General features: G+C 34.6%; 1 protein-coding gene across 1 annotated transcript in view; it reads left to right on the plus strand.

The window, feature by feature from the left end:
- LOC104575099 (RP1 axonemal microtubule associated) overlaps nucleotides 1-15,373 on the plus strand; it is a 166,632-nt gene that overhangs the window by 136,196 nt on the left and 15,063 nt on the right. Inside the window, exons 46-48 of the mRNA XM_088540133.1 lie at nucleotides 1,985-2,111; nucleotides 3,701-3,849; nucleotides 14,703-14,910. Of these exons, the coding sequence (XP_088396259.1) occupies nucleotides 1,985-2,111; nucleotides 3,701-3,849; nucleotides 14,703-14,910 (484 nt within the window). The remainder of the gene's footprint in view (nucleotides 1-1,984; nucleotides 2,112-3,700; nucleotides 3,850-14,702; nucleotides 14,911-15,373) is intronic.

Raw genomic sequence — 15,373 nt, forward strand, 5'->3', positions numbered from 1 at the left:
GTGACATTTTTTCTTCTGATGTCCAAGATGCTGAAGCTAAAATCTGGCATCATTCTGAAATTGCAGTGGCACTCACTATACAAAAAATATCTTTATCCTCCTATACTGGCAAAATGAAAAGCAGTCTAAGGGAAAGGATCATCGTCTTTCAAACGGCAACTACACTTTTCCCCTTAATATTTGTATTTTGTTCTCATCAAAAATCGGAGAAAAAATAATTTTCGTCTTTGCTGTGTGATATTAAATAGAGAGCTGAACACGCCAATATTTAACTGATAGGCCGGTTGTTAATTTTGTCTTCTTAGATAAAATATTCCTTAGTAACAAATCTGTTGATAAAATTAAGTCTGCTTCTTGGAGATTATAGGAGACAGTGGGTTGCAGTGAAATGTGACAGAAACTTGACACTTGCAAGCAGACACATCTATTAGCCTGCTTTACTTCATTAGGTCAAAGTAATGACTCAGTGCTGAATTAGAAAAAAAAAAGGAACACCTTTGTTTAGATAGATATTTACATATTTACATCAGATGATAGGATTATAAAGAGAAAGAAATATAACCTTTTCTGCTTTGTGATATTCCTCAATATTATATATTATACCCAATATATTGGGTATTCCCCAATTATTTCATAGATTTCATAGCAGGACTGATTGAATACATGTGTGAAATATCTAAGTTGGGGATAATGTCTATTATCAAAGACAGGTTAGCAATCTATTTAAACTGTTGGCCTGAACCAGGATGGTCATTTCTATGCTATATTATTTTGAATTTACAAGACTAGACTACATTGAGATTTTCCCTTTCTATCACAAGTAAACGCAGATACTCAAATTGATTGAATTCCATATTTAGATTCAGAATTCACTTTTATAACCATCACTGCAAAATAATTCTCTTGGTATTTGTGAAGAAATTGAAACCATTATAACAGGACCAAAAAAAAAAAAAAGTAAGATACATTTTATTTTGGGGGAATGTAATAGCTCAGAGATAGAAACAACTTTATTCTCGCCTCTTTCTGTTTTTGAAGAAATATAGCATAGTAAATGGAATGTGAATTTAAGGAAACTTCAGGAAAGTAGATGGTAGTGTGAAAGAGAAATGGTATTAACTTTTCACTATGCTTTGTACTTCATTAAAAAAAAAGGTTTTCAATGCATCTGTTATCATGAAACAATAATAGGAGCTCTCTGAAGACAAAAATAAACCTACCATCTACCAAGGAGAATTGCTAACCCAATATGGTGAACTTACTGGGTTAAATGTTTGGTCATTTTTAAAAGATAGTATATTAAACCATAAAGAAATGTAAGAGTAAGCCTTTTCCCTATGCAAAGGAGAGTTCCTTCCTGCTCAGTATTTTCATACTTTGGTCTAGCTTTAAGTAATTTAGAAAAAAGGTAATTTCTGTCTTTTTGTGTGGGTGGCAGTTCCATAGTGGAGAAGCTTCATTGTTAAAATAGCAAAACTTCTATCACTTTTCTTTAGGCATTCAAAATATTTAGTATTATAATCAATATGATACATACATATAGATATATATATGTCATAAAAACATGCTTGAATCCTAATTTTTTTTCCCCAGTTACACTGAATGAGAAAACATTCAACACTGAAAAATGTTACTGACATTTCTCAAAGCAGAAAGGGGCCTATCAACCCTTCTTTTTCACTCATATACTGGATGAATAAGTTACATAAAGGAACCTTTTAGAACCATTCCAAAACATTATTCTCCCTGCAGCAATCTCTACAGCAATAATGTTGACAATATTTTATTTTGGAAAGTCTCTATTCCATCCCTTTTAAAAGACAGTTTATTAAAAAAAATTCAGAATAATATATTTTCTCTTCTACTGTATTATTGAGATTATGTGCTCTCTTTCATCTGTGAGTAGTAGCCTGTCTCCTGCTATAGTTTATATTAGAGCATATAACACAGACACTACAACTATTTCTCTTTGTTCTCCATTTAGGTAAAGCTTCAACACAGAGAAAGTAAGAATATTCTAGAATTTCCCTTCTCTCGCAACTTTGCAGATGGCGAAGGATTAACGGTGGCAGAACTTCCAGTTCTCACAGCTGGTTTGCCTTTTCCAGCAGGTTTGTTGCAAATCAGAAACACTGGAAAAATTTGGTCAAGATTTTTGCAAGAGTCCAAAGGATTTAGCAGATACTTTTTATTCATTTTAACCAGTGAGGCATGACTAGGTGCAGCCTTCTCAACTGTTTAAAAACGTCTCAGTCAGTTTATTTAGTTGCACATTTTGCTTTCCACATCTGATTGATATCATTTTGCGACATGTAAAAGACACGCAAATAGTAAAAGTGTTTTGAACAGTATTCAGAGTTAATTTTTTCCCTATATTATTTAGTTATCTCTCTGAGTAAACAAAGGAAAACCAAAGCAATTAAGTCTCATAGCATGATTTCAGATAAGAAAGAGATCCATGGCCCCTAACACCAGAAACTTTGTGTTCCTAGAATTTCAGGCATTCTCTTATGACCTAATAGTAAAATATCTCAAAAAGCCTTTGTATGAATTCTGTCTTCAGCATTGCAAGACTAGATTATTTTAGTGTGCTATCTATACTTTAAGAGAATTCATAACCAGGCTTAGTGAAAAAATGCAGTAGTTCTTGTCCTGAATGCATATTCTGCCATGAGAATATCCCCATCCCCTCTAATTTTTTTCCCAGGAATCTAAGATTTGCATTCAGTAGCCCAAGTAACTGGTACATTGCGTGCGTTTTTTCCTATATTTCTATAGCTAGCCTCAAGAAGGACACTTGCGCAGAAGCTCCATGAATGAGAACTGAAGAGTAATGCTGGGATATTCCTTGGAAAGGAACCTTGCCTTTTTACTACTTTCATCTAAAGGAGCACAGATGTTTAAAATTAGGAATGCTCTTCCTGTTTCTGAGGAGCACTTAGCAAGAGGACAGATACTGTTTTCTCTACCTCCTTCTCACAGTCATTACCTTTTTAATCAAAAGTTTTGGGCATGTTGCTTCTTTCTTACTTCTGGGGCCGGATCACCAGAGTCTTATGCATTTCTCTGGAGCGCAAGTGAATACTTATTATAAACAGCCAAAAATGTTATAATAAATTGTTAGAGAATACACAACCATTCTTCTAAACATCTGCTGAAGCAAATATCTGAACTAGTGCAGTGTGGAGAATGGACAACTGACTGGATCGCAACCCAGAGGAAATACCAAAGTTGCCCTCTTTCTAGCTAAGCTCAGTTTCAGTTAAATCCACTGAGGCTCAGAACAGGGCTGTGCCTTTTGAGTAATCTAGTTTTGTCCATGCCTTAAGAGACACTTCGTAGGAGTGTTATAAATTTAAATACGTACAAGTGTGTGGTAGAGTATTATTTACATGTTTTTGTAACAACTGGTGATGTGTTCATTATCTTCTTTCACTTTTTCTTTTTCCCTGTGTTCCAGGCCCACTCACAAACTGTTCTTATTAACTGCTTGTTATTTCTAATTACACTGGTTCTTAAATTTTAATTACAGTGTTTCTATGTGCTTTTTTAAACATTGTAATTTTATTTGCCCTTTAAGCACTTTGGGCAGGAAAAAAAATAATAATAGTAATTGTATTTTTGTTTACTAATTAAGCTTCTTAACTTTTTTTTATTAGTTCAGCTTTAGTACATCTTTCTTTTTTTCCTCCTCCCAAAGTGAAAAACTATGTCCTCTATATCACTACGGGAACATCCCCTGGGTCAGGAACAGATGCAGATGTATTTGTCATGCTGAAAGGTCTTTTGGGAGACACAGGCCGAAGAAAATTAGTAAGAAAAGGAGATGATCATTTCACTAAAGGAAAGGTAAGCTTCTCATTTCTGTATGATATTTTTTTCCAATTCATTTGAACTTAATGAAAATATGGTAGACTCTCTGAACTCTTTTTTGCAATGCACTGTGTTTTAAGTTTACATGTGTGTGCATAGCCATATCAGTATGTTATACAAAATATACTGATGCTTATGCAGCTTATGCTAACAATACTGATAAAAGTGATAAAATAAATAAAATGACTATATCAAGCACTTCTAGATTTAATTTTGCCAAAATTGAAGGTTTTTGATTGCATGTCGGTGCCTTTCCTGGGTATTTGCTGACAGTAGGGCAATTAGTACACTCCATTTCCATTAATTCTTCATTTTTCCCTTGCCACTCTTCAGGGTAAGGTTTCTTTTCCTGCTTTCAGCCTTTCCACTTTCAGCCTACTCCTGGATCCAGCTCTTGTTCCCTGCACTGTACAGGGGAGAGAGTCTTCCTGCCCATAGATGTAGACCAGTCAAAGACTGCATTTGCCTGCACCATAGTCAATAAAAACAGAAATTTGAGGGAATTTAGCTACTAAAACTACAGAAATGGAGGATGATTTATAGAAAAAAAAAAAGCATGTCTTTAACAGAAAACCCTTCTGGAAGCCCTGGACAGGGAGAGTGAAAACTTCAGATGAAAGGGTATTAGATTTTTTTAAACATGCAGTACACAGTGTATCTTTTTGCAGACTGTTATTTTAAAATAAAGTTTAACATTAAGACAATTAAGAAAAAAAAATCTGAAACCAATATTTGGTAGAGAAAATTTCGTTTGGAATAGAGTTTATCAAAATGAAAATTAGTGCCTCATAACCAGAAGTGCTGAACACATTTTACAACAGACAGCCATGTGTCTTAGAATGTGTATGCTCTTATACCTTCCTGAAAGCTTCGTGGATACTATGACTATGATATTCTATCTCCTCTCTGCATTGATTTAGAAATATGCATGTAAACTACTTCCTTCTGCTGGTGTCAGTGACTCCACCGGTGTCAGTCACAGTGACAGTGTTTCTCTAAGGAGGTCAGCTTGCCCATCATCTTGTGTTGATAACCAAAGCAGAGTCATGAGATGTAAGATTAGGAGGATCTGCTAACTACCTCTAGTCCTGTGAATTCAATGGGAGTTGGAGAGGGTCATTACCCTGCTAGATTTGACCCATTTGAAATTAATATTCATAAGATAATGGAGAGACTTTAAATCTTTGCTTTTAAAGGCACTATGTACTTGTGGACAAGAATACTCAGTTTTGAAAAGGCACAACCATCTTCCTCAACTTTGAAATTCAAATTATGATTTATTGATAAATTGTGTCTGAGTTACTGCATATTTGAAATGCATTCCTTTTGGTCTCATGGACTAAATTAGTTTAATGTAAATAAAATTGGTTTTAGCAAAGTAATTGGAAAGCATAGTAAAATCTTGATTTGCTCCTTGTCCAGTGAAAAGAAAATAAAAATATTTAATTAATCAATTAAAAGTAAATTGATTCTTCAAGCAAGACTCCTGCCTTTGCAGCCACATTTTGTTCAAGACATATTTTGGAAATTTCCCAATGTTTTCTTTGCTCTCTCTCTGAGGAGACTCCGAAGTGTTGAATGCCTCTTTCTATAGCAGCCCAGTCCCATATTGTACTGAGCACCCCTGCAGTCAGAGAATCTGGACTTGGTGGTTTGAGGGATTTTGGATTATAACAGACATGAAATTTGCATTTTAAATATTCACAGTTGTTCTGACATTTTAGAATGTGCTTTTCCTTGAAATATTTTTTCCTTGGTTATACAGTAACAGTTAGTGAACTGGAACAGCGCTTCTGTTAGAAATCACATCAAAATATGGCTTTAGTTTCACATAATGTCCACACTGCTGCAAACAACATCTTAGCACTGCAGAAATGCATAGAAATATTTCAATATTCAGAGGACTTTGCAGTGGTTTGGAGATATGGTCTTCTCATTTATCAGGTCTTTTATTTACATGAGATGGGCTACGTGATAGTAAGGGATTCAATTAGCTTTTTATATCTGAAGACTTGCCCTTGTGTCTTTCCGAAGTCCTTACACCTGTGATGCCATTTAGAACTGATGTGCATGAAATTTTCACCTCGCCAGTTAGCTCTGTGTAGTTCACCGCGTGCCAGAGGGAGTACCACAGTCACCAAGAAAGGCAGATCTCCTAGTGATCCCTCAAATAAACCATGTGAGCACCAGTGCTGCAATAACTGAATTCTTTCAAACTGTTCTGACATTGACGCCAGGTTTGATGTTCTCCTAAAAGCTACCAAGGCAGGCAGAGCAATCTCTGTGCACTTCTTTGTGCAATGTGGCTTTTATACATTCCTAGTAGTCTTTATTCATATGTATGATTCATTCATATAAATCAGTTTAATTCTGATAAATGCAACCAACTACAAGCACAGTCTTCAACCAAGTGTAGTCAACACACATACATTTTGAAAATGGATTTTTTTCTAGATCAATTCCATCAAAAATGGTAAAATATCCTGGATATGTTATTAGGAATGCTTTTTAATATTTTAATCTCTCTATGATGGAAATTACTGTTATTTTAAGTACTCTAAATTATTGCAACAGTAAAATCTCTGGGAATTTTTACTTCATTCCATTAGTTGTTGGAAAGAGAAATTCTTTACTCTGCCCTATATTTAGACATCAACAGCTCAGGTTGGTACCATGGTAACTGCAGCACATACAAAAATTGTCAGTAAGAGGTGACTGCTGGTGTTCAGTTTTGGTACTTTCTTACAGATCAAACATTGGTAATTTTTAAGATTACTTCAGAAATAAAAATAAAAATAATAAACCCACAACATTAAAAACACTAAATCTGGCCAGAATGTGGGACAATGAGCTGTGGGCACTATTAAGAAGTTACTATTTGTCTGCAATGCCCATCCTATCACAGCTAGGACAATACTATTCTGTTACTGCTGATAATACCGTCTTGCGGAAAGCACATCTGACATGGTGATTAAATAATTGCAAAGTGCTGTTGACCCAAATGTATTTAGCTCAGTTATAGGCTGCTGGCCAAGATATTCTAGTACAAAAATGCATAGTAAGATGGCTTGGTCAACCAATAGAAGAATTATTCAGGTGAAAGCTAGGAACATGTGGAATGCCATCATAGTGAAGGAAAAACTGATGGAGGTTGTGGGAAACCATGAGAAGAAAAGCACAAAGAAAAAACATGATTAAGGGTTTATATAATCCTGGAACAGTGGAAAATATCCGAGCGCTGTATGGACCCACTGATACCTCTGGGGTGGAATTTCACAGTCAGTAACAGATCTATAGGAGGTAAACAGAAAACATACCATTGAAATCACCTACTTTGACTTCCTTCATAACACAAGCCGTTGTATTAGAGCTATGTTGAAAAAATTAATCTTGTTTTCCTGACACATTTTTCCAGGCAAGAAGAAATATAAAACTTTGTTGCCAAGAATTAAAAAGTGGGCAAAATTAATTAACTCTAAAATGAATTACTTAGGGAGTTGCTCTCTTTTTACTTACAGCTCAAAAATAAATTAAAGAAATCAAATGGCTAGGAAAGAAGTTCACTTCACTTAGCTTTAACTTTAAAGTACGTGTCTTTTCTAACATGATAGCTAGAGTTTTTTCTGCAACAGTGGAGTGAAATGGATGTTTCCAGGAGGTGGTTACCTTCTTTATTTTAGACATTTATCTTAAGAGGGAATGAATTATCCCTGGAGGGTGCCTTTTGCTTTCTCAGGAGCCCTGCTTTCCAGGGAATTTTACCAACTATCTTACAATATATTCTATTTTACATAGGCAAAGCTAGCCTAGCGAATTCTATGCCAAAATTCTTTTTTTTTTAATAAGAATACTTTCAAAATAAAATACAGCCATTTTTATTAACTTAATTCATCATGAATTTAAAAATAAATCTGACCAATCCAAGCCTGCATTTTTCAGCAAATGAAATATTCAGTGATTTTTTCTCCAATGCAACACAGAGTTAATTTTTTTGTTCAAGTCCAAAAGCTTTGATTGAATTAAAGCAAATATTTTAGAAGAAAAAAATCTAATATAGATTTAATAGGTTCCAGTGATGAAGAGCCTATATACTTGGAAAGTAACTCTAAAGTATTTTTTTCTCCTAAAGATTCACACTATTTCTGTCTAAATTTGTCAAGCTTTAATTTCTAGGCTCTGGATTTTTGACTTTTTGGACACTTGACTTTTAGACTGATCATTCTTTTGCACCAGTTTTCTGCTCCCTTTGAAGGTGTTTATGACAACGATCAAATCACAGTGCTTGTCTTTGACAAGTTAAATAGATTAAGCTGCTTGACTCACTGTAGGGCAGGGTTTCCTGTGATTTATTCACTCTCACAAGTCTTTTCAGAGTCCTCTTCAATTTAGCACCCTACTCCTTCAAGTGTCAGAACTGGAGATTCTTTTTGCATCAGCTGTAAAAATCTTGTTTTCCTCCAGTTATCAGGTACAAACATTAAATAGAATATACTTGTGAACTAGCCTCACTGCAACAGATCTGCTCTGAGAATGTTCTCCTTTTTGGTGGATTTGGAGACCAAGTGGTTACTGCCCAATTCAGCCTGACTCAGAGTTACTTGAATTTTGGATTCTGGTGTCTTAATCAGAGTGTACTGCCATCAATGGGTTTCTGAAAATGAAGCAAATAATATCAATCCTATTTTCTTTAGCACTCAACTCAGATCTCCTACTTAGAGTATTATTATTACATTAACAACCATTAGGCTGCATCAGAGCCAGATGGGTTTGAATTTGATCCTTTTAACATTTGTCCTTTTTTTTATAAAATAACATGTGTTTACAAATGTGAATGTGGCTGATGATTTTGACATCTGTAACAGTCCTTCTGCATTTTATTACACACATTTTACTTAAAGTCTTGTTTAAAAGTGTTTTATGACTTAGTTAATGATCATAGTTCCTGATTATTATAATGTGCCTCTAGTCTGTCTTATTCTCACTGCTGTTCAATAAATACAAATCCTAATTCAAAAAGATTTTGTTCCAGTTATGTTAAGCAAGTTAATATAAGATCTGTTTCAGGGCAAACAGTATTTGTTTCTTTGCTGTCTCTCTTATTTCATTTTTTTCTTCACTAATCTTGTTGAAGATGGATGAACCAGGATAATTGGAGGGGATCAGAAAGCTCTAATCATGCATTCATTGTAATTTAAACTCATTTAATTTTTTCATTAAGAGATAAACATTTACAATCTATTATTTTGGATGGGATTGTAACATAAAACAAAAAAAAAATGTTTGCAAAAATATGTGAATTTAGGAGGAAGTTCACAACTGGCTTTTTCAGATGTGTAGAAAAAGCTGTTTGTACGAAGGACAGGATAGAAAATGCTGAGGTTACAGGCTGCTCATCCTTCTGGGCTGGGTGAAGACATTACGACCAGTGGTTGTCATTACTCTTGCTTATTACCCAATATTTCTGCTGATACAGTGACAACATTCACTCTGTCCAAATGTTTAATGTGTTTTTACTATTATTATTGTTAATAGTTTGGACATTTTTAAGCTGACATAGCTAAAGTGGTGACAATTAGTTTCTGTCTAGGAGGTCACCATCAGTTGACAGCAATTGGGATGGGGAAGTTCAGTTGCAGCTGGAACAGTCCATGTGACCATGGTCTGAGAAGTGAGGTATCAAAAGTTGTTTGTCTCATTTGGCTACATGAACAGGCACTATTTGTGATTCTTGCTCAATGTGCACAGGCCTTTATTTGGCCTCCCAGTAATAAAACTTTTTGACTTCAGTGGAGTTTCTCAAGATTTAGAAGTGAGATCAGGATAATCAGGCAGCAAATCAATAAGTTTACGAAGCTTAATAGAAAAGGTCCTTTATCTAGACACTTTAAGTCCTTTTCCAGTGAAAGCCTATTAAAATGACAGTAACATTACGGGTATGGGAAATCACTTGTGCATATAAGCTGAGGAATTTAAGCATATGGTGTGTCTTGACTTGCCATTTTCTGTTCTGCTGGAAATATCATCATTAACCAACCATCAAGTCTGAAATACTGAACCTGTAAAATGATTGGCATTTATAAAGATAAATATTGCATGGTGACTGTTCAAATTCTTCTGCTATTACAAGAGCTATTGCAACTGCTACAGACAGTGCTATGTTGCCAGTGCTCACATTGAAGAGCACTGAATAAAGTCAAATTGGCTTATGGAATCAAAATAAATCCTCAGAACACGGATTGCAGGAAAATGAAGAAACATTTGAAGAAAATCTGAAAAGGAGTACACAAAAATTAAACTTTAAAGAAAGCCCAGTTTACTTGCATGAGTGTTTTTAAGGCACTTTTTTCAAGGTTTATTTTCCTATCTATCTGAGAAATTGTGTTTCTGCTAAAGGCGCTTTTCTGGGTCCCAGAGAACTCTTGATGCAGGCTCTGATATTGTTGTCCATCTATCTCAACTGCTCAGTTCTCCTTCTACCATTCTCAGCCGCTTGATCTTTAACATATCTTTCTTTGTCTAACAGTGTTATGAAAATTAAGTACATGTGCACAAACTATTTTGATATTGTTTTGAAAAAGATTAAAACAAATGCTGCTAAGTTTGACGGCATATAATATTTATACATATATGCATAATGTATCATTTACATTTTAAAATTTACATACTATTATTTGTATATTATTTTAACATGTGTTTTATGCAGGCAAAACAAAGTTGGCAGTAGTACCTAAAAAAAGTAACATTTTTTTTCCTGAGGAGAAAATGAAAAAAAAAAAAATTTCGTATTCTGTTGACTTAACTATTTTCTGTGTGTTTTCTCTTTATTTCTGTTTTTGTAAAAGATTTAAGCCTCTGGTGACTCAAAATGTCTGCTTTTTTATCTGTAAATTATCTAAGAGGTATTGTGTGACATACCAGACCTGCCAAAAACTCTCAAACTTCCCATAATTTGTGAGTAACCCATTGTTTGTGATGAATCCGCAAAAAATATTAACTAAATTATTAATGATGATTCAATTTCTTAAAATCAGAATGAAATATATCTCGTAACGTGTCATGGAACAAGTGGTAGTGGAGGTGAGTGACACAATTCACTTGTGTGGAAGAAATTGTAATAGATTTTATTTATATGGATAATGTTTCAAAAGATTCTATGGCAAGGTCAGTTATTATTGACTGTATGTAAATGGATGTATGGATGTTCAAGATACAGACAGAATTATCAAGGAGACCCTCCCGGTGAGTCATGGGGTTGAGATTGGATTCCTTTTCTTTCCAAACTCCTTCTGAGAGGAGTCTGGATTTGGCTGGATCCAATCCTAGTCCCAGGCCTGGCCAACATTTTATGACTAAGGAATTTTGTGCACAGTTATGTCAGTAATTTTTACAAGTTCAAAAAGAGAGAGCTCACTATAGTCACTTACCATTGAATCTGTTAGGATCTGGCAAGGATCTCTTAACCCCAAAGAGTATCCTTGAGAAGCATCCCTGCTCAAGGGGCAATCCTGGCTTGCAGCCCACTGCCATGCAAGGAGAGCTCAATGAGCTCTTGGGCTGTCCCCATATTTATGGGATAAAATGATTGACTTATAGTCATTCATATTCATTCTTTCATTTCAGACGACTTTTGGCTGGTGTATGCACAACTAGCCTTAACTCCCTATCAGCATGGAGCCATCAGGACTGTTATTGATAGTTAATGCCTGTGTGGGGGAAGAAATTAGGGAGGCTACCACCAGGATCAGATAATATAGTGGTTAACACCTGGATAGGGCTACATGTGAAAAATCAGGTTGGGCTGGGGAAGGAGCACACTCATCACATAATGTCTCTCCTTGCAGACATCTTGCAAAGAGAGAGTAAATATGGTGATCGTGTCTTGTAAATTGTTCATCCAGCTCTAACAATCAATCACAGTTGCTGTTCATTTTGTTATTTTATTTTATTTTGTCTCTCAAATAAAGCTCATCACACCACACAATTTTAAAAAGTACACATAAAAAGAAAATGTAGTTTTGTTTATGAGATGAGTTTACCACAGGTCCTACAATTCTGAGTCCCGTTCCAGTCATTTTTCAACATATAATTTATTAGATGTCTGGATCATCTGCAAATTTAGCTATGGATTTCTGAGATTTTATGTGCTCTAAAATGGGCCTGTCAAGATTGCACACTGGCAAATTATGAGATGGTACGTCTAATACAAACCGAACTTCATAGTTTTCACAAAGGTTTATTCAGCTAAAATATACTGCTTTTCAGAGGAAAAATGATTTGGAAAACATTTCATAAAATACCAGTGTATGCTACACTTTGTTATCTGTGCCCAGATTATCCAGGTTATGAATAACCCATAGTGTGTGCTGCACCTGAGCTATTAAGCGCTTTTAGAACCATGCACACTAGGGAGAGTAGTGTACAAATATTTCAGTGGATGCTGTGTGAAGATCTTCTGGCTTAATAGAATTTATTGACTCTCAAGCTTAGAGCAATTCACACACAACTATCCTGCTTCCAGTGACAGCTAAAGTCTAGAAATCTACAGGGTATTGTTTATATTTTTCCTTATCCTTGAATGTATCTCCTCTTCAAAAGTGATCCACAGACCACAGATTTTCTGGAGAAAGTGATGATAGGTTCAAAATTCTTTTCTTTTAAAGTCTGAGTTCTGATCTGGCAAAAACTTCCTCATACTTTTCCAATTGAATGATTCATGTACTTTATATTAATATAAGCATAGACATTTGCAATGACAGAATACTAATTCCTAAAATATATTTTCACATTTGAGGTACTTAAGATATTTCTTTCATAACAGAGACAGGGGTTTGTATGTTTTTTCACTTGAGTTAATCTGTGGTTTAGACCCATGTTTCACCTCTGTGTTTTTTGAATACATTTTTGTTTAAAAAGTGTACTAAGCCATTATGGCTTATTCCATCATAATGCTATAACTTTACTAACCCAGTTAAAGATAGAATAGATAAGTGATAAAACTCATATAATAATTAAGGTAAATTTATGGTTCAGATTATTGGCATTCAATCAATAATTAATTAATGTATTAATTAGTTAAATTAATACAGAGTTAATCAACTATTCTTGAGGTGTTATGCTAAATGCTGCTTTCTGATTTAGGGTTTGAAAATGCCAAAAGGATCCTCTTTCCCTTCAGCCATGCACTCTGGCTAGAATTCCAGTCATTGCAATATACTAACTCTGTTGCTGAAGGACATCATTATCCTGAGAAACTTAATCTTCATCTCCTTTGTAGACTTTTTGACAGTCAAAATTCACTAAACAGATGATTACCTTGAGTCATCGTAAAGAAGTAGAGCTATTTAGTGTCCTTTTCACACTTTTCATTAAAAACATTGTCAGTTTGCTTCTCTCATTTTCTCCTTTCATGTAAAAGCAAAGATGTGACAATGCAGAGGTGATGGTTAGATGGTGCACTGCAGCAGCTTTTGAATAACACTCCTTTTCAATATAGAAGAATCCATTGACTAAATCAATGATAGGGTGGTGATTACCTTTAGGAAGCTGTTAAAGGCATAATTCCTACACATGCATACATATGTACACATATTAATGAAAAATATGAAAGAATAGGGGAAGATAAACCATCAAAATAGCTGAAAAAAAAATCTTATATTGCTAGGTCACATTCTTCTTCTTCTTTCTTTTTAATGGCTGTTTTATATATTATCTGCGATTTCATGCTCAGTGTTTTAACTCCTGGTGAGTCAAATTAAGCTGCAACCTGGTCAGCTGAAACCGTTCCCAGGAAAGGTTCTGATGCTTGGCTGATGGTTGCTTTTCTCTGTTTAGTGTTTGCATAATCCTCTGAATAAGGTTTGTTTCCCTGCTGCTCTCACTAAGTCACTTCGGAGTGAAGTAGGCTTCAACAGATGTCTTGAAACTCAAGTGTTTTTGGTTGTTATTGCTATCTAGTCCCCTCAAACCCATCTTTATATATTTGAATCATGCTAAAAATTTCATAAGAAATCACACTAGAATTTATCACTAGATTTTACCACAATTATCAGCCATAATAGAAATCAGATGATCATTCATACCTCTATAAAGAAAACATAATACATGTCTTTGTGCCAAAAATTAATCTCTGCTTTCCAGATGAGGGAATAGATGTAGGACCCACAATCAGTCAAAATCACACTTGTGAAAATGTTCTGGGCATAACATCTTATCATTTTCTTTAGGGTTTTTACTTTAGTGTTCTCAACATTTCTCAAAATATTGTGGATTATTAACTGACAGTTGAATAATAGTACTAATTTAAACTTATTACTTGGTTTGATTTTTTTCCTAAAATTCAATTAATTTTATTAGAATTAATTCTACAAGCATTAACTCAAATCTGGGACCAAGCTTGTCATTTTTTCCTAAGAGAATAGAATGCCATTCTGTGGTCTTCATTTCTATTATTCTCATCCTCTTCATTTTATCTCACAAAAGGGAGCCCTGAGGGTCTATTTTGCTGAGAGTAAAGGATATTTAAAATGCTATCTCTGTAAATCATTAAATGAGAAATTTGGAAAGGAAAATCTCTCAGGAAGTGAGCATGAACAACCAATTGATTTGTGTAGGGAATAGGTGTTTTAACAGTAAATTACAAAACCACAAAGAGACTTCTGCTTAATACAGGAGTTCAGCTTCTTTAAATGTGTAATCTCTGCTACTGTTGGTATTTATTGAATTAATTAAAAAATCCTGATTTTACTCATTTTTATATTTCAAAATACACAGTTAATTTAGTTTCATGCTTCTGTTCGATAGGCATGTCTTTTTGATTCCAAACTTTTCAGGTAGATGTTTTCCAAGTGGAAGCGGTAGATCTTGGGACTCTGCAAGGAATGGTTGTTGAAAAAGGGAAAGGCTCTGACTGGTTCCTGGAGAAGATTATTGTGAAAGAGTCAGTAATTTCAGGGACAGAAACACTGTTTGTGGCTCAAACATGGCTAAAAGACAAAGGGGATGGAAAAAGACCCGCTTCAGTAACTCTAAATGCCACAGGTCAGTATTATTTTCAAATTATCCTTCACTAAGAAATCCATTCCAAACTGCAGAATGAAGCTATGTGATTTTCGTCTGTAAACAGGTTATAGTTTAAAATATTCCAATAGAACATTGTTATTATAAATGGAATTAATGTCTCTGAACACTGTTGTTTTTGGTACTATTTAAAACTTCTGTTTTGTTACTCCAGATTTACAGTGGCATAAATGGTAAAAAATAGGTTATTCTCTTTATGAGTTGCTGTCCTTCTGAGTCTTACTTCTGTGTTGTCACTTGTGACAAAAAACTATTTCGAATACCATTGCAAATATTTTTTTTAAGTTTAAATACTTCTAGCTGCTACTCACTAGCTTAGTGAAAGTGAGATAAATAGTAGGACAAACTATGTTCAAGAAACAGAGAAAATGTTCCAGCTGCATTCAAGACAACTATTTAATATTTTTTGTGTCATAACTTTAGG

The sequence above is a fragment of the Tinamus guttatus genome, unplaced genomic scaffold (genome assembly GCF_059628265.1).
Source record: "Tinamus guttatus ecotype Peru unplaced genomic scaffold, ASM5962826v1 Tinamus_guttatus_pri_ptg000056l, whole genome shotgun sequence".
NCBI classification, from domain to species: domain Eukaryota; kingdom Metazoa; phylum Chordata; class Aves; order Tinamiformes; family Tinamidae; genus Tinamus; species Tinamus guttatus.